Source organism: Podarcis melisellensis, assembly GCF_964234715.1.
Source record: "Podarcis melisellensis genome assembly, chromosome: 10".
In the NCBI taxonomy this organism is placed as follows: Eukaryota; Metazoa; Chordata; class Lepidosauria; order Squamata; family Lacertidae; genus Podarcis; species Podarcis melisellensis.
Window position 1 is genome coordinate 34,305,213 of NC_138542.1, and position 26,133 is coordinate 34,331,345.

General features: G+C 40.0%; 1 protein-coding gene across 3 annotated transcripts; it reads right to left on the reverse strand.

Moving 5' to 3' along the window:
- Window positions 1–1,110: 1,110 nt before the first annotated feature.
- On the reverse strand, window positions 1,111–25,907 carry NAP1L1 (nucleosome assembly protein 1 like 1). Of its 3 annotated transcripts, XM_081928091.1 has the most exons (15): window positions 25,782–25,907; window positions 16,703–16,741; window positions 15,299–15,387; window positions 14,576–14,630; window positions 8,580–8,721; window positions 8,305–8,385; window positions 7,254–7,382; window positions 6,224–6,295; window positions 5,142–5,281; window positions 3,143–3,288; window positions 3,021–3,040; window positions 2,541–2,663; window positions 1,961–1,993; window positions 1,782–1,832; window positions 1,111–1,666 (listed from the first exon to the last, which is right to left on the reverse strand). In XM_081928091.1, exons 2-15 carry the CDS (start codon window positions 16,717–16,719, stop codon window positions 1,631–1,633), a joined length of 1,134 nt encoding a protein of 377 aa, XP_081784217.1. In that variant the 5' UTR covers window positions 16,720–16,741; window positions 25,782–25,907; the 3' UTR covers window positions 1,111–1,630. The 3 variants fall into 3 exon arrangements, with proteins under 3 accessions (XP_081784217.1, XP_081784216.1, XP_081784215.1); XM_081928090.1 differs by lacking the exon at window positions 25,782–25,907 and having other exon boundaries at window positions 7,254–7,379; window positions 14,576–14,678; XM_081928089.1 differs by lacking the exon at window positions 25,782–25,907 and having other exon boundaries at window positions 14,576–14,678.
- Between the last annotated feature and the right edge of the window lie 226 nt (window positions 25,908–26,133).

Consider the following 26,133-nt stretch of genomic DNA (forward strand, 5'->3'; position numbering starts at 1 on the left):
CAGGATCTGCTGCCCCTGTGGACCCTGCTGCCTGAAGCAGTTGCTTCATCTTGCCTCATAGGTGGGCTGGCCCTGCCTAAATATATCCTTGTTTTGCTGAAAGAATTATGTTGTAAGGCTTAGGACTCATATTCAGTTTCTCCTGACTGTGGTTCCTCATAGTGTATCAGGTGCCAGGCAAAAGGGTTTTTCCATCTTTCAGAAGCATCTTTTCAGGTGGCACTAGAATTACAATAGAAAGTAGGGCATCAATAGCCTCAGAGCATTCACCAAAACTCTGCATCTCTGAGTTTGCCCAATTATCCTGAGTCTGAATAGTTTTGACACACTACTTCTAAAAAAAGTAGTAGTCCTGGACAGATTGTAAAGTTGGGAAAGTTTCGAGCTGACTGAATGTTTATTTCTTTGAGTATGATAAGTTTACTTCTCCCCAACGCATATCCAGATGGAATATAAGGAAGTAGTGAAGGAAAAAGCAAATGGCATACCTAAATTGGCCAACCTTCCAGGTGGATGAGAAGTTTGTCAGATAATCAGCAGCTTAACTCAAAACTGGACGTACAAAATTTATTCTTTTTTGTTGTCTGGAGCACACTGGAGATTTAGATAGGATGAATCTCAATTCAGCTACAAGTCAAGACCATGTTAAAGGAGTAATTGAAGATGCCTACCCTCTGTGAAACATGTCAGAGAAGTACCTAATCCTATAACCTTATTTGAACAAACCAGGAATGGGGAACCTATAGCCTTCCAGATGTTCAACTACGATTCCCATCATTCTTGACCACTGATCATGCTGGTTAGGAGTCCAAAAACATATGGATGGTCAGAGGTTCGCCTGTCCCACTTTTAAGGGGATAAGGCAGTTAAAAAGTTATATTATTACTGGATCTTCAAAGTTTCTAGGCAGGAAAGTGCTACAGTTGTAGTGAAAAAGTCCTTTGAGATAGTTTATGCAAGCCTACTGAAACAAACTTGTGCAGGAGTACAACCCTGAAGGCATTTCAATGGTGCTTGTGCACATAACCCTCAGAGGCTGGTCCTGTTCAGCAAAAACACCCTACAGTGATGTAAGATTTTTTTTTTAAATGTACACAGGCACACAACTAATTTCTGAAAATACTAGGTTTATTCACACCCCAGTGGTAAACAACCTTAATATGATGTCTCTAGTTTTTTTTTTCTGAAGGTCACCATCACAAAATACAAAAACCTAGAGCATAAACAAGCAGACAGTTATGAACGTCCAATGTGGTCTTGATGGAAATTGACAGATTTGGTTGGTTCTTCAGGAAAGGAGGCAAAGATTGGTCTCCATCAACAGTTCTGGTATCTTCACAGCTGCAGTCTAATAGCTACATGACAACAGACTTCACAAGAACCAAACTATATATAGCAATGAATTAACTATTCATGCTTTAGGGATTTACTGCATTCTACATTTTGGCAGAAAAGTACTATTAAAATGCTAGGTACAAGGAACCTACATTTTAAACTGGTTCTGTCAGTTTGTTTTAACAAATTGTTTACTTAATTCTACCAAGATACAAAACATAAGGCTGTAAGTAACTAATAGTTGTATTTAGGCTATTACAGTGCAGATAATCCTCAAGGCCACATACACACTGTTTCACTGCTGCTTGCATTCTGCTGGGTTTTGATCCTTCTGTTGAAGAAAAAACACAACAACATCAGTGTGAAGACCACAGCTGTGCTACAGGACTTTGATAACTTTATTGGAGGAAAATGATTTACAAAGATCATATGCATCAATTACTTACCTTGGGGTCATAATCTGGATCATTTTCCTCATCCGCTTCTTCTTCCCCTTCCTGAAATATACAGGACATACATTGAATGAGCACTTGGTGTCATAAAGAGCAAAGCTGAGAGTCTGACATTCCAGGATTTGTAAGCACCTTTTAACTACTGAAACCAGTTAAGCCACCATGGAACTCACCTCATCATCGGCCTCCTCACCCTCTTCGTCATACTGGGGGGAGAAGGAGGGAGACAAAAATTAAGGTAAGAGGACAGTAGTACAATAGCTTTAAGGACATTACTCTGCAAATTAGAGCTTTTGAGTTGCAGGTATTTCCAGACATACAATGTTAATTTACATCGCACAGGAGCACTTTGCAAAAGCATGGGAACTTTTAGCAAAAACCCAATTAATCGCACAATTCTACATACACTTAAACCTTAGCATGAAAATGAAATCTGCAATCTAAACCCAAATTGCTTTGACATCTAATTGTTGTGCCTGCTTAGGGGGGGGACTCATTCTGATTGTATCCCAATTCGTACTTTATGTGTTCTAAAAACAAGCTCTTGCATGAAGAACATAAAGCACCAACCTGAAATTCAGCCCTATGGGTAACCGTACAATCTAGCGCCGTAACATAACATGCACTTTCATCTATGTCTAATTCTATTATAATTAATGAAGCCTGTGTGGTAAGTTATAGCTCCATTTAAGCCCTGGGGTACAGCTACTGTTCAAGGTAATTTTGGCACAGCTGAAAACAAGCACCACTTACATCATCATCGTCATCCTCAATGGCTTCTCCTGTGAAATACAATACTGATCGTGGAACTATGCGCTCCCGTAGAAAGTGACCAATTTCAAAATCAGCTGCCAGAATTGCTTCAGCATCATCATCCTGCACAGGTAATATGAATTCAAAGCTCTATGACTTTGCATTTAGGGGAAAAAATGATACCATTCTATGACACAAAATTTGTCTAAAGCCATATTCTCCCCAATTATTTATAACAGATTGCAAATTTAATTCATTATCTCAAAAAATAATAATATTTATTTGTGCCCCAACTGAGTGCTGAATTCTCAATTTCAGTCACCAAAAATAACACATTTAATTTGGGTCTGAAAACTTGAAATATTGCTTAAATCACTTCAAATTATCTTAAAGAAGCCTAAAATTTATCTCTTGCTACTGCTTCTATCTTAAATATTATCCAAGTTATATTTCTTAGAAAATTAAGCTAGAGGGACTTACCAAGTCTCCACTTTCAGGAACTGCAAAGGAAAAGTAGTAAGATATAGGATTATACTTATATTTAAAAATCCACAATATTCAGATTTTACTGTAATAAAAAAACAACACCAGAAATCATTTACCTTCAGGAGGACTGAAAAAATTGAAGAAAGAATCGTTGGAAACTGTTTTTGTCACTGTTCTAACTGTTCCACGCCCCTTGTGCTTCTGTTTCTTTTTGATAGTTTTCAAAGTAACATTTTTTCCCTTTTTCCAATCTATTTGGCACCTATGAGAAAATTAAATTAATAAATCAAGGGTATCCTTATATAAGTATTTCAGGTGGTTTAGAACACTGGCAGTTAAGTACTTGTGGGGCAGGAGTCCAATTCAATCCTATGAATAACAACCAGTGTCAGGCCTGTTCTTATGCTATTTTTCCCAGAGCTGTCTAGTATGAGGAAGAAAGTAACACCTGAATTAAATGAATCAATTACATTTTTCTTTCCCTCTTAACAGTATCAATATTTATTGAATTTATATACCACCCTATACCTGCAGGTCTCAGGGCGGTTCACAGGGGGAGGGGTCATAAAACCGCAAAATACGTGGTTTGAAAATGAGTTCTCTCATCATACAGTATTTCAACACATAACCCACCGGCAATACATCTAAGCTGAAAGGCTACAGGGTCTCTCTTGTTCCAGGACATTCAGTTCTCCAATAGGCTGTCCTGACCCCTTGCCCTTAAACCCCCTATTTGAATCTTCTCCATAAAGCCTCTCAAGTGTATTGTAGGCAGCACTGTAGTATCAAAGGTGTTACCATCACTTTGGAACTCTGCCACTATTTACTTCAAGTAATGCTGAACATGCTGGGGGTGGGGGGGAATTCTTCTGCCTATGCAGAGAAGGTCTGGATGTTTTTAAGTAACCATCTTTGAACATACAGATGTTTTTAAGTAACTTCCTTTGAACATGTTGCAATACAAGTTAGTTTTGTCTTTAGGTTGGCATGTCAAAGCTGGCTGGATTAGTATCTAGGCACTCGTGATGATCGTCCACAGGCAGGATAACAAGCACCATTCAACTACCAGAAACTAGGTTCATAACTCTGGTTCAAATACCAGGATCAGAAGAACCTGACTTCAAAGCAATGCACAAGGTCCTAAATCAAAAAGTGAGCAATCTCAAGCTAAACCCCAGCAACCTTTCCAGCATGCATATTACACAAGGAATTCAGCATATAGGCAAGGCATTAATGTTCCTAGAGGTTAGGAGAGATAAAATTGCTAATTAAAATGTAATAGTGAATATTGCAATGCCTTAAATATGGGCTGGACTTTGGTCATGAGTAAGAGTCAGGAAATATCTATGAATTTAAATGGTTTGTAATTTTCTGCACTGCGATTGCTGGGTGTAGAGCATGCACATATAATTTATATCTATCTTATCTCTCTCTCTTTAGAGTAAGGGGTATATCACTCAGAAGTTAAAACATTTTGTGTCCATTGAAATATGATCTATTGTACTAAAGCAAATTTACATTGTGAAGTAAGCAGGCACACATTCATAAACACCCATACTGACTTCAACAGAGGCCCTGGTTTGGGTGCCCCCACCTTCAGGGGCAAGTGAAAGTTCTTTTCATGTGATAGAATATTGCCTATTAAAACTCTTGTTTATTTGTCAGGCACCTACTTGCTAGGCTTTAGGTTGACAGCTAAAAAAACTCTTCTTTTACTTGAGAACTTAATAGCAGCTGCTATTAGTGGAATTTATGTTACTCTTTGTTTTTCTTTGCCTCACTTTTTTAATTTACTGGATTGTCATAGTTTACTTGTATATATTCTTACAATATATTACAGATTTTGTCCTCATTTGCAGACGTGCCGGTAAACCAAGCAGGTAAACTTTGGTTATAGCTCTTGGTTTGCCTGGAGAGAGCTAAACTATGAATGTGAATTTGAACAGGATGCTAAGCAAAACCACAGCTTGGCTCAGCATAGTAGCAAAATGACTGGGCTGCTACCTCCTTTTGAGGAGCCTGCAAAGAGTTTGGCTTAGAATTACATGCAAACTAGGCCAGTCTCGTGTTATGGAAGACTTTCAACCACTTATTTTAAGAGAACATCACACTTACCCTGTGCAACCCATAATTTCTGGTCCATCGAAGGAGAAAGGATCAGAATCATCAGGTTCTGACCTCATTCTGTATGTTTTTGTCACCACGTCATTTGTGAAATATTCATTGGGTTCAAAGTGGAACTCTAATGTGAAAGTCTTTTTAAAAAATATAGAAAGACTGTGTTAGAAAGAAGTGAATGATGCATCATTAAGCACCGCAGGTCAGCTATCCAATATGTCAAAACAATGGAATTACTTTAGTAAAATGAAGCAGCAAACAGTGCTGCTTAAGTTCTATTTCTTGCTGAAATGGATACATTGGATAGAGCAGCCTTCTACACCTTCAATGTCCTCCAGATCTTTTGGACACATCAGCTGAATGGCTCAGTTGGTCAGAGTGTGGTGCTGATAATGCCAAGGTTGCAGGTTCAGTCCCCGTAAGGGACGGCTACATATTCCTGAACTACAGGGGGCTGGACTAGAGAATTTTCAGGGTTCCTTCCAACTCTAACTTCCATCAGTCTCGGCCAGCAGGGAGTTGGCTGGGTTAGAGTCTAAAACATCAGGAGGGTATCAAGTTGGGGAAAGCAGGTCTACCCAAGGTTTTGTTATACTTCAAAAGTATAACAAAACTGTTATACTTCAATTTTGCAAAACAAACACGTAAATGTACATTTCATTTTCTGTATGGCATTCATTTGTGTTTCCCATTTTTTTCAGAGAACTTATACTGGTGGGATCCCATTTTCAGTAAAGCTCTCATTTAGCAATACCCAACTGAAAACACAAATCTTTATAAAGTTCTTATGGAATCTTCACATATCCATATTCATAATGTATCATTTTCAAATGGAGCCAGTCCACACATTCAGCTGCAAATCAGAGATAAGTCTTTACATGATTAAGTATCAAAATCCTACATATGTAACTCAACCCTTATTTTCAGCTAACAAGTCATGTGGACCATAAAGTTTATGACTCCTACAAGCGTAGAATAGATTGCAAAATTTTCAAGTGTTGCAGTTGATTACTAACGGTACTGAACAGAAGCATAATTTATGTATCTCAATATTCAATGCACTCTCATCAAGAACTTACCATAGGCTGTCCAGCCTCTGAAAACTTCACTTTAATATCTTTCAAGTGTTTCAGAATTGGTTCATCATGTTCCTACAAAAAACATGACAATTATCATGTAGCTACAAGAAGAAAAAGCAGTGTAACATAGCAAAAGGAAGCAAATACAAATAATTTGGGGTGAGCATTTGATTCATAAATCCATATTTCAATCAAAGCTAGTTCTCCAGGTAGTGGCAACCATCGAACAAGTACTCTCATAAAACACAAGCTTCTGAGAAATGAAAAAGCATACCACATGCCCAGGGCTGTATGTACTTTGCAATTTGATGCAAATGTGGAATGTGATATTGAGTGAGGTATCCAGCTTCTCAAGAATCAGAGTTTTTGTTGTATGACATGTTACTTTTAGCCCTTATGACAGCTTCTAATGTAGACTCATGTGAGAGCAATGACAGCTGAATAACATTCAACATAGGTGGTAGAAAGTTCAGAAACTTAAGAAGAATTCACTGCCACAGCATGTAACCAGGACCACTAATTTAAAAAGCTTTTAGATTAGCACTTGATGTCCATTAAATTAACTGGGTCATCCATGTTCTGAGGCAGTATGCCACCAAATATGAGATACCAGGGACCAATTTTAAATGGCTGCACCCTTCACCCCTAACTTATGGGTTTCCCAAAAGGCACTGCTGAAACACTTAGGAACAAAATATTGGACGAGATTCGACTGTAGATTGATCTAAGACAACTATGTTATGTTCTTATGGTGTAGAATTTTGAGTTCATAAAGACAAATTATCTATTCTTTCTGAATGTTTCTCAAAAAAATGGATTACTGGATTACTAGAAACTAAAGCTGAATTCCAGAAAAAAACCAGGCTCCTTAGAGTCTGGAACTAAATTCTACTCTAAGTGGACCCACTTAAATCAGTGAACCTGGGAAAGTCACGCCCATAATTTTCAATGGGTCTACTCTAAGCAGAAAGCAGTGGATGCAACCCTTAACTTATGAGCAAAATTGCAAGAAATTAAGTCATTCTTTTACCTGAACCATATCACTGAGTAAGTCAACATTCTTGAACACAGTCAGCCAAAATTCAGGAATTCCTTTAGGGTCATCTTTTTCTTCATCTTTTTTCTCTTCTTCAAGCTTGGCTTTCTCTTTCATTTCCTCCTTGTTAAAATTAAGAAGTTACTCTTTCTAAAATTTGAGTGCTGCACACTAACCAAGAAATCTAGTGTTATACTAGTAACCACAACAAACAGGAAAAAAACCTTCAGTCAAATACTATCAGCTTAGTGGCTGTATACTCCAATATTTATGTAAGACAGGCCTCTTACTATTTAAAGCTACACAGAACCTCTCAAGGCACACATAGGATATCAGAACATTTTAACTCTTTTTAATATGAGTTGTAAAATGTTTTATGCTGCATCTGTACAGGAAGAGTTTTGGCTGTCTTGTTTAAATTACTTTATATATTGGTTCAGTATGCATATAATAGTAAGCCTAATCATGGCTTAGTGTGAATGCGCTCTCCACTGGTCCTTCTACTACTGTACTGGTGTGAGGTAAACCATGGTACAATGTGCTGTCTGAACCGAGGCTCTTTGTTTGTCTCATCCCAGACAAACCATGAGTTATAAACCCCCAAACAAAATTTGGTTACAAGCATATGGTTTCTCTGGAGGAGGCAAACCATGAATCCTGGTTCACATAGCACATTAAGTGTTTCAGACCTCTTGGCAGCAGGAGGACCAGGGAAGAGTGCAGCAGCTGCAATCTGCTCTTTGGAAATCCACATGTTTGCACTAAGCCATGTCTTATCTTGGAGCCACATGAGAACGGGGTCACTGTGTTTAATTGTTGTAAGACACACAGGAAATGTTTATTGGTGGGCTGCTATATCAATCCAATACAAAACAACATCAACCCAATCAAAATGTTTACTAACCATCAAGCGGGCAAACAATTTTCAGAGTTATAAATTGAATGATTTGTCTGCATTTACTACTAGAATAAGTCTACAGTACTTCAAACTTGTAAAGCACGAATACACAATTAATCCCACCCACAATCATATTTAAGTACTCACTGAAATTTCTTCTTCAACATCTGTTTTCCATTCACATTCTTCTTCAGTAGGTTCATAAACTGCATTGATGATTTCACTCCTCTGGAAGAGTAAAGTGCTTGTTTATTCAGGTTACCAGAATTTAGTTTGATCCAATACCCAACAAAAGCAGCAAACAAGTATTATTATTTTTTGCAAATAAAAGGTTACAGAATTACTGAACCAGTGGGAATTTGGTCCCATTTGACTCTGCAGAATTAAACTCTCATCCCTAGAGGTAAAAGTATAAAGATTACCTTGTCAAACAAGGGCTGATAAAGAGCAGCATATTTCCTTTCCAATTCATGAACTTCTTCATAGAACTTTGCTTCTATCTGTGCACATTTAACTTGAAGATTCTTGAGTGCATTTACACGTCTCTTAACTACTTTAGGCAAGCTGAGGGAGGAAAATAATACTGCATTGTTACATCAATGACAATCATGTGGATTCATTCTCCTAATAAAGTTTCCTTTAAAAGGTTGGATTATGCTGTTAACTTTTATTTCCAAGAGCAACAGCAGAGCAAAATTGTGATATTAACACAAGAGTGATTTTTATTTTTGAAGGTTTTATGGATATTAACATATACAATATCAATTCTGAATCACCTACATGCAGAACAAGATAAACCCCATAATCGCCCCTCCCTTAAGTGTTTTAGACCATATTTCTTTGTGGAAAATATTGTTCAATTTGAACACAATTCTTAATATCAATTATCAACTGAAATTTCAGAATTCAAGGTGTATATATGTTTTAGAAACTAACTTTTTAAATAACTTAATTTAGCACCTGAAAAGACAGATTAAACAACTATCTGTGACTTCTTTGCAAGTAGTATATTAGGTGCACTCCATGCAGTTCAAAAGTTAAAGTGACATGACACTAACAACTGAAAAGTTGAGTAAACACATTAAAAATGCTGCTCAGGTCAGCTGATTTTAGGATAAAGGATTCGGCCGAGTGCTGAACATTGAGAGAATTTTGGAATTCTCTGGATTCTAAGAACCCATTGTTTTCTTTAATAATTAAGCACATACTGAAGTAAAAGTGTATTATTCTTGCAACAACTAGGCACAGACAACGAAGATTGATTGATACAGTATTCTGCTACAAAGATTGATACAGTATTCTGAGCTGGTAATTTTAATTCTTGACAAGGTTAGCAATTTAACAGGGTCAATCCCAGATACTGACGTATCCTGGATGGAGTCCAGCCTGGGCCACCTTTACCCGATTCATCATGCCCCCTAGCCTTACACTGATTAAGCAATTTCAGGTATGCTCTGCACATGTCAACTTTCCAAAGATCACCAGTCAAGACTTAAGCATGCCTCTGGCACCTCGTCATATACAAGCAGAAGACACGGGAGAAGTACAGCATGGTAAGTTCCTTAACTTCCCCAATACTGCTGTCTCACCAAGCGTGTCCAATAGCCAATTGCTTAAACCCTGCAGCACCAATGCTTAGGACAAAACTTGTCATTTCTTGAATAGATGAGACTTGTTTAAAAAGAACATCTATACGTACATGCACACACACACATATGCAACAATAGTGATAGAAGTTCCTGCACTGATATTTCACTCAAAATATTAACATTATACACCTACTTTTTTCTCCCCCCCCCCCCTTTTCATATTTTAAGTTAGTCTTGGGTGGACTTAAGGACAGTTAGTAAGCAGAAGCTCAAAATTCAAAGCTCTATCTAGTATTTATTTATATAGTGTTTACTGTAGTCAGAGTTAGATAAAAACAATGTGTTACATGGTCCCCAGGATTGATACACCAGCACACAACTGCTTTACATTACAAGCTATGTCAGTATTAGGTATGCTTTGTAATAAATAGCATGGTGACACCTTTCATGTAGAATTTGCAAGCAAAACCTAATAAAGCTGCAAGTCAGTAAAATTCAGGGTTAATTTTATATTGTTGTATCTGTTCACACCAAGTTGAAAAATAGTGTGAAAGTTGCATATTTCAATATTGAGGCCAAAACTACAACCTCTTACAGAAACCCATTCAGATAACTTCATTTCAGTAATGAATGTGAGTGGACATGTGCCTTCTTTCAGATTCAGGACACTACCCACCTTCCTGGATCCCCAACACCAGACATTCAGGAGAGGGCTTCAGTTCTTACTGAGACAAGGTGGTCAATGGGTGGATAATTTTAGATGGGCAATTATTTGGCTCAGAAGTCTATGAAATTGAAATTCTAGTAATTATTTCTAAATTTGATCACCATATATAACTTAGCGTTTGAATATTATCTTTGCTTTCAGTTATTTATATCCTATTTTTGGTAATGAGAAAATGTTCTGAAACACGACCAAAACCAGAAAAGAAAAAAAGATTGCAACACATTACTAAAGCAATTTTACAAGCTGCAGAAGCGAGACCCAGGTTTACTCTGAAGGCTATTTAACAAAGGGGTAAGCAATAGTCTTCCAGAAACCTTGGGGGTGGGGGGAGAGCCCCAAGTGAATGCTTCTTAAGTACAGCAACACTCCAAAAAATACCACTGCAATCAATGGGACACTCTACTGTGTCTTTTTTCAAAATTGGGTAACTTTGCTGCCTACTCTGTTTGGGCTAATATGGCCTATACTGGTCAATCACAAAAACAGGGGGAATTAGTAAACACACACAAAAAGGGGGGAAAATACAACAATTCTGCTTTACATAACAAGAAATCAGGTTCTTAATAACCGCTCCATATTAAATCATACAAAAATAGGACTGTATTGATGGGTATTTTTTATCTAAATGTGTATGCGATACTCTTTTTCCAGAAATCCAATACCAATCATTTTTGCTTCTGAGGAACTGTGGAGTAATTAAACTACTGAAGAGCCTTTTTTACAACAGGGATTCCAAAGCAGCAACTCACAGCTGGTCATAGGACGGGTTTAGGGAGGGGGAGCACCCAGATTTTGCTGGACTTTAACTTTCACCAGACATGATTTGCAGCCAAACAACACCTGGAGGTCACAATATTTGTTACCTTTAGTTTATGGTCAAGAGAAAAACATTTAAATATTTGTAAAGAGTATTAAAAGCAGAAGCTGTGTTTCCCCACAATTTTTTAATGAGATACCTGTTTTTGTTTGGCTTCAGTAAAATTTCTTTATGTTGGGTTGAAAAAACAGAGACCAACAAATAATGACAGAGAACTTCTTGCTCCTTTACATTTTTGCACACCCACCAAGAGCTCCTATTTGCATGAGTAAACTGTTACAAATCAAAGGTAAGTGGCATTTGTCCTCTGCAGACTCTTTACAGACAGGTTTGCAGTGGGGGGAAATGTCCTGTCTCCAGACATGGTTTGAATCCAAACACTGCCTGTAAATGGACCGAATGGGGTTCACTGTCAGTGCCAATAAGCTAATCAACGCTGATAGTGAGCTCATTTTATGCTGTCACCTGATGGCTTAATGCCAACAGGTGATTGACAGGTGTGTGCCTCAATAACTGAGTAGCAGTTGGGCCAGCCTAAGGGTAGTTAACACTGTGCCCTCAGATGCTTGGACTACAGCTATCACCAGTCCTAGCCAGTATGGTAAATGGTCAGGGATTATGGGGCACCAGCCAGTTATATCAGCTGGCCAAGGGACAGTAGCTGTCTACTTACAAACAGGAAATGATATAGCTGAGCAGTATTTCTTTAGCTTGATATGGGAGACTATATTTCAGTGTACTAGATCAAGTTAAAAATTGACAAAGGAGTAAAACTTACAGTAATAAATAAGGGCTCCCAATTCTCAATCTGTCAGTTTGTGTAACAGAGAGTAGCTTCTCTTGAATCAATTTAGGCAAGGAATACATTGCATATTCTATAGATAAGTAGTCCAAACCTGCCCTTCTAGTTCATATTCAGAGGCGATATCAAGTATGAAATGCAAAAGACATCTACAAAACATTTTAAGATCAAGCAAACGTGCAAGTATTAGACAAAGCTCAAACACAGTACTCCTGTTAATTTATTTTGCTTCAAATGCTTTAGTTGACATGCTATATAAGCTTTAGGGATGAGCTACTGTACTTGAAGTGATGAAGAGCTGGCTTTTTGAAAACTCTCAAAAAGGTATAGTATCTCAGTGAAAGCACAGCATGAAACTCAGTAAGAACTTGCTGATCTTGGATCAAGGACCTTGCAGGTTACTTAAACATGCTACGAGAGAAAAGAAAGCAAGTTCATAGCAGATGTGAGATCAATTGTGGCCAGCGATTAGATGGTGTGGGGACTTTTTCATTCAGAGCAGCAGCTCTAGGGTGCTTGACCTTTTCCTTGCTTGCCATTTCTGCTCCAAACTGATTGCCCAGTTGTTTCCTTCCTACAGAATTCCACTTCTACGCTTGAATAGAAATAAAATGCTTATGTGGCACCTCAGGATGGGACACCTAAGAGGCTTTTTGGAACAGAAAAAGCCTGGAGGTAACAAACCAAACATGCCTCATTCTGTGGTCAAAATTGCAGCTTCCCATTAATTTTTTATTCAGATAAACAGTTATCAGGGAACCATTATAGACATTTGCATGTAAAAAGGAAAAGGAAAAGAAAGGGGGGGGGAATGCAGGTGCTTCTTGGGGACAACACTTGTACAGATGTCTTCACAAAAAGTGAGAAACTTACTTTATTGAAGCTCTATTCAAATGCATACCTGCTTTTTCCTTTTTTAAAAGTAATTCTCACATTTTGGATTTATCTAAAGGACATATCATTTGAAACTTGTTTCCTTCTTCCAACCTAAAAGCAGTATATTCTACCCAGCATCCATCAGTTCAATCTTGCAGATGGTCTGAAGGTAGTTGTACTACATTAATACTTTTCTGAAGTAGCCCACAAAATGCTAGTGATGGAGATCACTGCCCACTCAGCTGTGAGGCTTGTTACTACTTGTACTACCTACCTACCAAAAACTTGTGGCTCTCCATTGTGTGGAAAGCAGTGGACTTGGGGCCTATTACACTGGCACAACATTCACTTTTATACCTGAAGCCTGAAATAGTACATGAGTTGCGAATTTTCAGCAGTATGGTCAATCGGTTTCAATCTTTCATCCCCACTCTTATGAAATGCATACCAAGAAAATTTTATCATTTTATTACATTTTATTACACTGACAAGGAGTCAGTGTAACCTGAGATAAATCAGAAGTTACTCAAGAGGGGCAGAATGTGCAATATGGAGAGCACACATATGCTCTGCAAATTTCAAAGGAAACAAACTCTGTATATGTCTCAAAAATGAAATACCTGTATAGACTGCTCAAACATACAACACCCACAAAACAGATATGTTTTGTGCATACCACATTCTGATCTTCAATACTAAAAGTGCAATTGTTTCCATGGCCAACTGAGTTCAGTTAGACTTATTCTCAAGCAGTGTGTGTGTGTGTGCGTGTGTGTGTAACTGCAGCCTTAATTACTTAAGTTTTCTGAAGCAGCAGTCACTATTATCTCCCGCTTGGACTACTGCAATGCGCTCTACGTGGGGCTACCTTTGAAGGTGACCCGGAAACTACAACTAATCCAGAATGCGGCAGCTAGACTGGTGACTGGGAGCGGCCGCCGAGACCATATAACACCGGTCTTGAAAGACCTACATTGGCTCCCAGTACGTTTCCGAGCACAATTCAAAGTGTTGGTGCTGACCTTTAAAGCCCTAAATGGCCTCGGTCCAGTATATCTGAAGGAGCGTCTCCTCCCCCATCGTTCTGCCCGGACACTGAGGTCCAGCTCCGAGGGCCTTCTGGCGGTTCCCTCCCTGCGAGAGGCCAAGTTGCAGGGAACCAGGCAGAGGGCCTTCTCGGTGGTGGCGCCCGCCCTGTGGAATGCCCTCCCACCGGATGTCAAGGCGATGGACAACTACCTGACATTCAGAAGACATCTGAAGGCAGCCCTGTTCAGGGAAGTTTTTAATATGTGACATTTTAGTGTATTTTTCATTTCTGTTGGAAGCCGCCCAGAGTGGCTGGGGAAACCCAGCCAGATGGGCGGGGTACAAATAATAAATTATTATTATTATTATTATTATTATTATTATTACTCTCTCAAGCAGATTGTTATGTCCTGATTTTAGACTACCTTCCAACATCACTATTTCTAACTTGTAGGTCATACTTCCGTACTTAATATTGCAGAACAATGACCATTTAACATAATGCAAACAATTTTATCTATTAAAGAGGTAAGAACAAACAAAGAGGAATTAATATATGTAACTGCAGAACACTCTACCTCTCTATATATCCTGTAGGTGTTCCAACCAGACCGTCAAGTCTTTCCTGAAGGGCTGCAAGAATTTGAGGATTCTGCATCATTTGTACAGTCAGCTGGCGTGCTTAACAAAACAAAAGAAGTTTTAAAAAACACTATTATACTCCCCCATTATGAAATTTTAGCCCATTGCTTGCAATTCAGATTTTACCAAATGATATAACGTAAAATGTCAAGATTTTGCATTTCTTATTGTCTAGAAGTCAAGCGTCAAAAGAAACCTGCCTGAACAGATCTAATATAATAGCAGAAGGATAACTATTTTTAAATGTCTACCTCCCATGTTAAGTAACCAAGAGGTAGCACATATATTTAGGATACATAAGGTCTAACACACACCTCAAGAGTCGCAAAATTAAATGCTAAATATCTATGTTTATAAAGACACCAATCCTATACACACTACCTTGGGCAGCAATACTTGCCTCCAAGTTAGCATGCACAGGAAAAGCTAGATTATGAGATGGGAAACAAAAAATCACACTAGCTTTTAATACAAGGACAATTTTGCCTAAAGCATTTAAGGTAAGCATTGCACTAAACAATCAATTTGTTTTTCCTCTGAATGGCAAGATCTGCTGAAGGTGAATATTTAACCAGCAGGTATCAGACTGAGCCAAGAAAAGCACTTCTTCCATTATGCCTACAGAAGAATACCTTTGCCTGGGCTCATTTTCCCCTTACCTTTACTGTTAGCATCCTCTCCAGTTTCTTCCTCTTCTACCTCTTCAACATCTTCCATATCTTGCTGGTCCAGCTCAGCCTGTTCTTTGCTATTAAATTCCAAGTCAAAACAGGAATTTGAATCGCTTTAACCCAAAAAATGTAGTATGAGAGTACATATAGCAAGTTACCAATTCAGATTTAATCTAGCATATTAAAGTTCAGAAAATGCCCAGAAGCTAGTGTCTTTCAAACCATTTCTCTAATGCACATCTCATATGTTATCTCTAAGTTGGCAGGGACGTGAGCTTTTTAAGGCTCTTATTGCAAAAGCACATGCAACATGGAAAAAGCCAGTATAATCAGAGACAAACACTGTTAAGGTGTATATTCATGATCCATAAGAGGCACTGTGCATGACAGATATAGCCAATGATTTCTTTTCATCTGCAATATCCTAACTTTCCCTCCAGTTTGATTTAAAAAGCAATTATCACTGGAGGAAGAGGAGAGATGCAGTTACTCCAGCTATATAGAGAACCTTTGGATAGTTTGCAATTGCATGTATGTTATTGGAAGGTGTTAGGTGCAGTGTAAAGCAGATAAAATATGTGACCTTTTGCAAAAAGAAAAATCTAGTGAAAAGTATTTTAAGATATTATTTACACCAGAGATCCATCACAAGTAGAAGGAAGGATATAACTTGTCAAACCCTTTGGCATCAGGAGATTGAGCATAACTGTACTCTGTAATGGTCACATCCTAATAATAAGCCACAATAATACACTTCTGGACTGAGAGCCACAGCACAGCTTAACTGGTGGGCAACAGAACAAAGGTTTGATAAGACCCTCCAAGAGTGATAAAAGATTATTAGAATCAGACTTCTCCAAGGTGACTGTTTTGATTTTTTAACTTTATTGAGGGAGGGGATGAAGTAAAATTTGTATTCACAACTTGCAACCCATGTTCTACATAGACACACTGAAAATTAATTGATGTTCTACCTTCCTTGCATAAATGTTTCTACTTGCATCTTTCCCCAACTCTGCACTACCTTGCCTTTAGCATCAAAAGCAACTGTAACTGACATTTTCAGGAGGAGGTAAGACAACACTGTCTTTCTGATTTAACATTATTATCCTAACTGAAGAGAAAACACCCTGTTCCTCAGTGTGACAGGACTGAAGGCATGCAATGTTCTCTAGTTTGCACCTGATATGTACGTCTATCTGAACTACGTAAGTCTAAGATTAAAAAGTATTGATTATAAATTTACAAATTTATATTAACAACTGGGAGACCTAGAACATTGTTTGCTACTAACTATATCTGCCCTTGTAAGAAAGAACACAACTGCAGATTTCACACAATAGAACCTTTTAAAGATAGAACAACGCATTAGCCAAAATTTAGCATGCTTACTTGTCAATGTCTGCCATTTTCCCAGACCTCAGAAAACCCCTAGAAAAGAACAGAAAACATTATTTTACATTAAGTTGCAGCTTAAACAATAAAGTAAACAGAACAATAAAATAATAAAACAGGATAGGACCCTTTTATAATGCCTTTGGGAAAGAGATATTCAGTCTGAAGTTTTGTCATACTGTCAATCATTTCATATTCTAACATTACAACTAACGTCGGAGACTGCTTGAAAAAGCTAATGATTGTATGACATTACCACTACTGAAGTCCAATGTGTCTAAACTTTGTATTCCCACCCCAAAAACATATACAAAAGGTTTTAAAATTGCTAGGTTTGTGCACATTCTGAATTACAGGACTATTTGTCAGTCAAGAGACAGTACAATTTAAGGCAAATTCTTCCACTGCAGCCATCAGATGGAAGACCACTTAAAAGGCTTCTGCATGGAAGACTTAACACAGCGGTCTTACCAGGGCTGATCACTCAACCAGCCACCATTTATTTTAAGGTCTCCAATTTCCAGTCGTTTTTGGCTATGTGAGGCATGTCCCATTTCAATTCCTTCTCTGATGTCCATTTCCTTTTTTTCACAAACCCCTCTCACCCATATCACCTATTTGGTCACATCCTTTCATACTCATATGAAATAATCCTGTACCCAGTGTCACAGGCCTAAGATTCAGCACATGAAGATACAAGATTTGAAAGTTTCTGCATGATACAAAACCTTTTATATGGCAGTATTTCATGTTATCTGGAAGCACAACTTTAAATACTGTGTGTAAATACTATTTTGATTTCATAATCTTAGCGTCTTTCTTCTTACATCTCAGGATATATACATTTTGGGGATAAATTGCAGCATTGTGCATTATCAGCATGAGAAAAATTATGGTGACTCTAAGAAATTCAGGTGTGAACTGCATGGATATAACTGCAGGATCCCTGTGATTATGCTGGCAAAAGAAAAATGTATTGTTAAGGAAGTGGCTGTCAGCAATTTCCATCTACAACTTGATAAAATGCTTTCTTACAGCAGAAGTGTGGAAACATTCTGGGTCTGTTGACCAAAATAAGTGGTGCCAAAAATTATGTCAGGTGATTTGATGTTTGGTGCTTTGAGGTCCTGAAGTTGGACTTCAAAGTACCTTGCAGACAAGCAACACACTGATAAAAGGAAAAGTTCCAATCTCCCAGCACATTGCTGACTTCAGGACTCCAATGCCCAGAATAACCTTTTTCCCCCTTAATGAATGGTGACACAGACCATTCATAACGTAGGGATATTCTTCACAACTATAAGCAGGGCAATGGGGTGGAGGTAAGCTACATTTAACTAACGTTGCATTTTGGTTCCTGAAATTTATTCCAACTGTGCAGATAAATTAGAATTGATAGAATTCTACAGGATGTGGCAGAGGTGTATTAAAACAGTCCAGATCCAATGAACTCTAGGCATGGGCTTCCAGATGGTGAAGATGTCAGTCAGCCCAGGCATCTTCACGTGGTTGCAAGTGGCCGATGGCCAGGTGCAAAATGAGCTTGGTGAATTTTTAACACTGCTCTTCACTCTTGAGTAGATGGTCTGCAAGCCAAGCCATCAGATGCATCTTAAATGGGAGTAACAAAGGCCATGGAAGAACTTCAACTGAGCCTCCTGGAGCACAGGAGTAACTGTTCTTATGGTTGGAGTGCAAATATAGAAGCAACAGTGGCATGGCATTGGATTTATCAAGAGTGCCTGAGTCTTCACTATGTGATCAGTGATTGCATCCCAGAGATGAGTTGCAACCAGCAACTTCCATTTTCTTTAAAAAATAAAAATATGTAAGGATAAAAAAAGAAGAGTAAGAGATGGGAAAGAGTAGATTCATGATGTACAACTGAACCTTGCATCTGGGGGTTAAAAGAATATGGAAATTATTGAAAGTTCTCATTTATTCTTCACAAACTTATGTATCCGCAAGTATGTGACCTTACCAAATTTTCAACAGTGGTATTCAATAAATGATTCTGCCCCTCATCAAAAACCCTAATATCCACGAATCTTCCAGAACTACAGTTTCTCCATCATTCATTCCTTCTGCACTGCAGAGCAGGTCATTTAATCTCTCATTGGAATTCTCTATCAGAATTTTCTATCAAGTATTTTCACCCCAGCACTAGGACAGAAGCAGCAGTGATATTCAAGAGACCTTCAACAGAGATTCCAGAACAGTTTTCTGCCTTGCCAGAGTTGCTGGCACAAAGTAGCAAGACATGCTGACAGTGCCAGGGCTCACTCTGAAGCCTTGCTTGGTAGTGTCATCAGGCTTTACCAATAATGATCAGAACAGCTGCTTATAAAGACCAAACCTAAGTTCAAACTCTCATTTCTTAAGCACAGTTAAATATACTTACGTTAAACTTGGAGGACAACTAAAATATTGATAGGAGGAATTAAGTTACAAAAGCACTTCTATATTAATGGAATAAGTGAAAATAGATGTAATACAGTAGAAGCAGGTTCTCAGCCAAATGAACAGCCCGTTTCATCCTGAAATGTCAGAATATGAACACTTGCTAACAAAAAATTGGGTTAGGCACGAGCCCTGTCACTTCCTGCATATTTCATTGCATGTAGGATGTCCTTTTTTAATATAAAAAAAGACCATGACATATACATAAGATTTTTAAAGTGCAAAACCATGGCTAGATTTTTCTAGGGGGTAAAATCAATCTGCACAATGCTCAAGTCTGCAAAGACTTGGGGTAAAGGAAGACATAACAGTGATTTCCCCCTCCCCTCCCTTGAAATTCTCCTCACAGCTTTCAACTGGACTGGACTTTTCCTCTTTGAACTCTTGGGTGGATGGGGAGTAAATTTCAAGTTTGTGACAGGTAGCTGTCTTACTTAGTGAAAACATTGTAGTTGGATGGGCTTCTATAAAACTATTCCTGGTACAAGTTTATTCTTTAGAAAGCAATCTGCAGAAGTTAATGTATTTCAAACAATAACATTCATACTTTGTCATTGCTGTTAGCTTCAACCTGCTAGAAAATGATAATTAACATAAGCATGGTACCTCCCTCTTTAGCTTTGAAGCAATCTTATCTGAGATGCTCTTGGGCAGAAGGGAGAAAAAGTATTGTTATATATAGCTTATGGTTTGAAGTCTAAAGGCAGCTTAAGAAATGAAAATGAAGATGAATGCAAGACAGCATATTTGGTTAAACACAAAGGATTCCCAGATCCAAAGTTGCTTCAAATGTAATTCTATCTACTCTTTTCATATGAATTTCTTTTTTTAAAGTAAACACCTACATATTTGACAGGGCAATTTGCTAAGATGGTATGTCAACCGAAATGTACTAAAGAACACATCTAAACATTAAATGGTATAGAAATATTAGTTTCTAAAACCATGGGGGTGGGGGGATAAAATGTATTTCCTAAAAGAGACTTTAAAATATTTGGAATAATTTTCCCCAAATATTTTATGTACATGTTAAAATGGTCTCCCTCTACAGTCCTCTACTATCCTCCCATGAGCTCTTGAGGGTCATCCAACATCCAGAGCAGGTTTTGGGGGCACATTGGGTCTGCAGGGGACCAAAAGGAAGGGTAAGTCCCACCTGAATGAGCAGAAGTCAATTTACAAGCATGCTGATGCTACTAGATTCATATCTAGTTTATGTATAAAATAGTACAGTATTTGGATAGACTTATGAAAAAAATACTGAAAATTACTACAACATGCCAGAAATAAGATTTGTATGCTGCTGTACCCTAGCATGAACAAGACTAATATTCCCAGTTAGTAAATAGAAAATACATCAATAAAGTGAAAATAAAAACCATCAGTACTGTGAGCAACTAAAATGTGTATTATTGAGAAATAGAAATAGTATGCAGACCTAAAGATAAAACACCCTGAAAATTAATATTTCTATGATGTAACAAACAGGTCCTGTTAAGAAAAAAAAATCAGTAATGATCCAAACTTTATTACTGCCATTACACCCTTTAAGATGACAGTATCTCACACAGAAAATTATTTCAGTGGATGCCCCATAGAATACACAGCTCATATACTACACTACCTAAAATCCAAAACTTGTACAGTGGTACCTCAGGTTACGAACTTAATTCGTTCCGGAAGTCCATTCTTAACCCAAGGCGCATATTGCCTACATAGGCCCCGGAAGCGGATTACGTTCGTATCCAGGGGCAAAGTTCGCAACCCGGAACACCTACTTCCGAGTTTGCAGAGTTCTTAACCCGAAGCATTCGTAAGCAGGACGGTTCGTAACCCAAGGTACCACTGTATTCCAATTCACTTGCACCAGGAAATCAAAATGACCATAACTTTGTTTTTTACCTAGGTGCATGAAATCTGGAGATAGAATAGCTTCTCAAAAGGAGATTAACCCCGCCAAATTTAAGACTAGTACCTCTAGGGGTTTTGTGCTAACCATCTCTGAAGTTTGCTTTTTTGAAAAAAAATTAAAATGCTGATGTATGCGCTATTATACTGTATGTGTGCTCCTTGTGTACCGACTACACACAATGTACTTTGAAGACTTACCAACACAAAAGCACAAATAGACACAGAAAACAGAATACCGATGTAAATAAAATGCAATCCTAACCTTAAAAAACTAGGGTCCAAATGGGAGGGGTGTGTGACACAGCTTAAGTAGCTAAGACAAAGACAAATATGTTTTTGTTATTGTGTAGGTATGGGACTGGGATTGATCAAGAAAGAATGGAAAACGAATAAGCCTAAGGATAGGTAGAGTACTGTGCAGGAAAAAGAACATAAATGCCACCAAACTACTACTAAGAGTCAGAACTCCTAAGAGACAATGCTGGATGAGATTCTGACCCTTAATGAGCAATGTCCTGCTCCTCTCCCGCTCCTACCTGACTTGGATGTTCTCCTTATATGATGTTGCAATAATTGCACAACTTTGGGGGCAGTCTATATGGAGTTTTGAGAGACTGTTTTGAGCTCTAGATCAGCACATATCACTACAAATCAATTTGGGTCTACCTGACATGTTCTATAGCTGCCTTGACCCTATCCTGATTCAGCACAAATCAGTCTGATTCAGTGTGGGATTCAAACAAGTCTGTTGTTCAATCCTAGCTGGGAATGTTACAAATTGCACTCCATATATCTGACAACTATGTTTGCTACCTCTGTTAAGAACTACAGTCATACCTCGGGTTACAGACGCTTCAGGTAGCGTGTTTTTTTTGGGGGGGTTACGGACGCGCCAAAACCTGGAAGTACTGGAACGGGTTACTTCCAGGTCTCGGCGGTCGCACATGTGCAGAAGCACTGAATCACAACCCGTGCATGCACATGCACGGGGCTGCGGACGTGCCTCCCGCATGGATCACGTTCGCAACTTGAGCGTCCACTGCATTTCCTAGAGCTTCCAAACTGAACAAGGGACTGCTGCCAATCATTTAGAAGTAACAAAGTATATTCAAGAACAGTACACTAGAACCCTCTCAGATGCATTCAATCAACATGCAGTAGGTTAAATGTTCCAACAGGCATTTCAATGTAAAGGGGGGTAGCCTCTAGAAGTGGACAAAGGCAAAGGACAACTTGAGGAGCAGTATGCACCTAATTCCTCCACCTCCAACTTTCATACATTATATTCCCTTCTTGGTATTCAAGGGAACTGAAAGACAAAGGCATCTAAGTGCCCCCTCCTTACTTGTTTTCTGAGACTTTCCCCAAACATTTTGGTCACAGCTCACACAATCCTTACAACGTAAAAATAGAATTCCTGCCAATATAATCAATAGAGAAGGATTGGAAATAATTTTATACTTAATTGAACTATGAAAACAAACTCGTATCAGGAGACCTTACTGGTGAATAGAACAAGCTGTGACATTGTACTGTGCTACCAGTATGTTAAAAAGACTAGCAGAAATACATACACCAGTCATCGAAGTGTAAAAAGTGCTGCTTTCAAGATGGTAAAAAGAGACCTGGAATTACTTTGTCAACAAAAAAGAACTGCTAAAGAACAAATAAAAGTGTTTGGACATAGAAGAGTCATATGAACTAAAGGCAGAACACCTTCATAGCAGGTGTGGCTGTATTTTGGTCTCAGTGTTTGGCCAGTTCTGACTAGTTTGCTACTAGTCTACCTAGTGTCACCTTCTTTCAACAATTTTTACCCATATTAAGCAGTTTTATAGTAGATAGGGATGCACTAGAGCCAGTGTGGTGTAGTGGTTAAGAGTGGTAGACTCATAATCTGATGAACCAGGTTCGCTCTCCGCTCCTCCACATGCAGCTGCTGGGTGACCCTGGACTAGTCACACTTCTTTGAAGCCCCAGCCCCACTCACCTCACAGAGTGTTTGTTGTGGGGGAGGAAGGGAAAGGAGATTGTTAGCCGCTTTGAGACACCTTCGGGTAGTGATAAAGCGGGATATCAAATCCAAACTCCTCCCCTTCTTTTTTTCTCTACTGGGTTGGATAAAATTATTACATCCCTGTACTATAATTCCAAAATGCAGTCTAACTTCCATGCATTGACCCTGATACACAAGTTTCATTAAGTATCACTTCTGTTGATGCTATGAGTCTGGTGAAGTCACTGTACTAAGGTACTAGGACTGTCATTCATTTAAAGGCACATGCACGGTGTCATTTGCAACCTTCCGAGACAAGGTAAGATAGAAACCTCAAAGCAGACCACAAGCACATGCAGGGATCCCCCCCCATGCACAAGTGCCCTGCATCCTCATGGCACACATGCATGGGAACACAGAAAATGGAGGTCTGTGCAGAACTCCAAAACTCCTGTTCAGCTCCCCTCACGTGAATGTTTATTATTTACTTTATTAAATCATAGTTTATTAAATCCTGAATCACAGGAACACCTGAAGGGTCACTTTTGCAATTCTTATTTGAACTACACAGTGGTAAGTAATATCAATTATATGCCCCTTCCAATTTTGAGCCTTATGAGATATGCAAGCCAAGCATGGTTAATCCTATGCACACCTATGTGGAATTAAGCCACAATGCATTCACTAACAGCACAATCCTATATATGTCTACTCAGAAGTAAGTCCCACCAAGTTCACCAGGGCTTGCTCCTAATTAACTGCTAAAAGAATTCCAGTTTTACACCTCTATTAAAACACACACAATGGGAATCTGTTAAACTGAGACTTTGTTATTCTGAATGTTTTATCACTGTCTGCTATGAATATCTGAATAACATGGGGAACAAAGTGCTTTACAATTCTGCGAATCCACCCTCAAACACCTTAATATTCCCAACTTACAGAAGAGTAACTGAAGCAGAGACTGGTGACTTGCTTGAGGTTACCAACAAATCTATAGCATGTTTTTACACTGCCTATACTGCTGTAGCAAATATACTAAGGCCACAAAAATTGACATTAGCGTCCATACACAAAATTTAATATTAGGTCAGACACACAACATGGAGCCTAGAAGGGTCACTTTTGATCTTTAAAATCCCTGTTTGTGAAAAACTCAACATCCATTGTTCAATGAGATCTTCAAGGTAAATATGAACCTTGAAACCTACTGTTTGAAATCCAAGCCAATTTTAAAGCCTGATTTGCTTGGTATTTACAATTTAAGAAAAGCCACCAACTCCAGCAGAGTGTCAGGCCTTGTCAGCACTTATCTGACCATCTACAGGCTGTTGCTGGATGTTAAACAAAGACTACAGAAAACAGCCATGTCTGGAAGGTCTTCGTTCCACAACAAGCTTTTCCACTTAGCCAGCCTATCATTACAGAGACAAATCCGTCTTTTGCTGCCTTTTCAGACCCACTTTTAACCTAACCCACAACACGGACTCTTCTTTTAATATTTTACATGGCACGTCTCTCGGTACCCGTAATCCACCGCTTCAAGAAGAGACCCACCTTGAATCAGACGCAACCCACGTGCGATGATCCATCTGCCAGTTGAAAACCAAGGCGGCAGTGGGCAGTACCTTCAAGACCGTAAGCCTCCCTGCCTCCGCCCAGCGTCATTCCCCGTGCCCTCGTCTTCAGTGCAACCCACCCAGGCGACTGTAAACTAACCATATAAAAAGAAAACCTCGGGTTTTGTGGCACCTTTAAAAAACCACACCTAATAATGGACGTTTGGAATAATTTAAAGGCAGCACAACTACCCCCCGAGCCAGAAACGGCCGGTTATTTATTACACTTAGTTGACACCTCAAAAAGAGCAAAACGCCCATTTTTATTCACACGCACTCACCCTGCGGGCTTTCAATCTCCAAAAGCGACAAGAAGGGCACACAAAATGCGGGAAACCGAGGCCAGCGGTTGTTTACTACCCGGCCAGGCTCCGCCGGGGGGGGGGGGAGCCTTTCCTCGAGCAGCACCCAGCCCTCCCGGAGCTGCTCTGGCCGGTCTCGCCTCTCCTCCGAACAGAAGGAAGCGTGGAGGGACTCTCAACCTTCCCGCCACAAGCGCCCCCCCCCTCCAAGCCCTGCCCAGGCGCGGTGCCTCCCCTTCCCCATCGGGCCCTCCGCTTCCCTCCCGCTCCTCCGCCCTCCCAACCCGCCACAGTCGCCGCGAGGCTTATTTACGTATCGGCACCACAGCGCCGCGGCTCCTTTCTCCTCAACATGCCCGGGGCGGGCGGGCGGGCGGGGAGGCGGAGGCCGCCCAGCCAGAGCCCCGTCTCGTCCCCACGTGCTCGCCTGTGGCTCAGCCGGCCAGACTAGGCCAAGCCGGGGCGGCCCGCTTGACCGCAGCCTCGCCCCGAGGGAGAAGCGGAGACGGGCGGGCCTTTCCCCGCACGTACTGCCCCCCACGGCGCCCCATCGAGGACGGCCACGGTGGGGGAATGTTCCCCGCCAGCCGAGGGGCCGCCGGAGAAGGGGGCCGCCTCTGCTCCCTCCCTATTTTCTCCCCCTCCCTCCCTCCCTCCGCCTCAGAGCAGAGCGCGAGATCCCCTCCAAGCCAGGGCAGAGGCTCCCCCTCCCTCCCCCGCTACCAACCGCCTCCTATTGTAACAGGCGGCCCCCACCCTCCGAGCCCACGCGCCCCGCTTACACCTACCTGCGCGAGGCCGGGTCTCGCAGTGACTCAGGAGCGAGGGAGAAGCGCCGCGCGGCTGGCGGTAAAAAGACCCGAGCTCCCGCCGCTCGCGCTCATATAGAATTAACGTCACCACGTAACATCCCCCCCCTCCTCCTCCTCCCTGTCCTTCCCCTCCCCTTCCTCTTCCCGCGCGCCCCTGTCTCCAGGCAACCCCGTGCGTGCGCGCGCCTTGGAACAGCGAGCCTTGCTGCCTAGTGACAAGCGACGGGCTCTTCTTTCCTCTCGCCTCTCTTTCTTTCTCTCTCTCTCGCCCGCCAATCAGCCTGCCAACCAAAGTCCCAGCCAACCACCTCGGCCCGGGCGCGAGCCA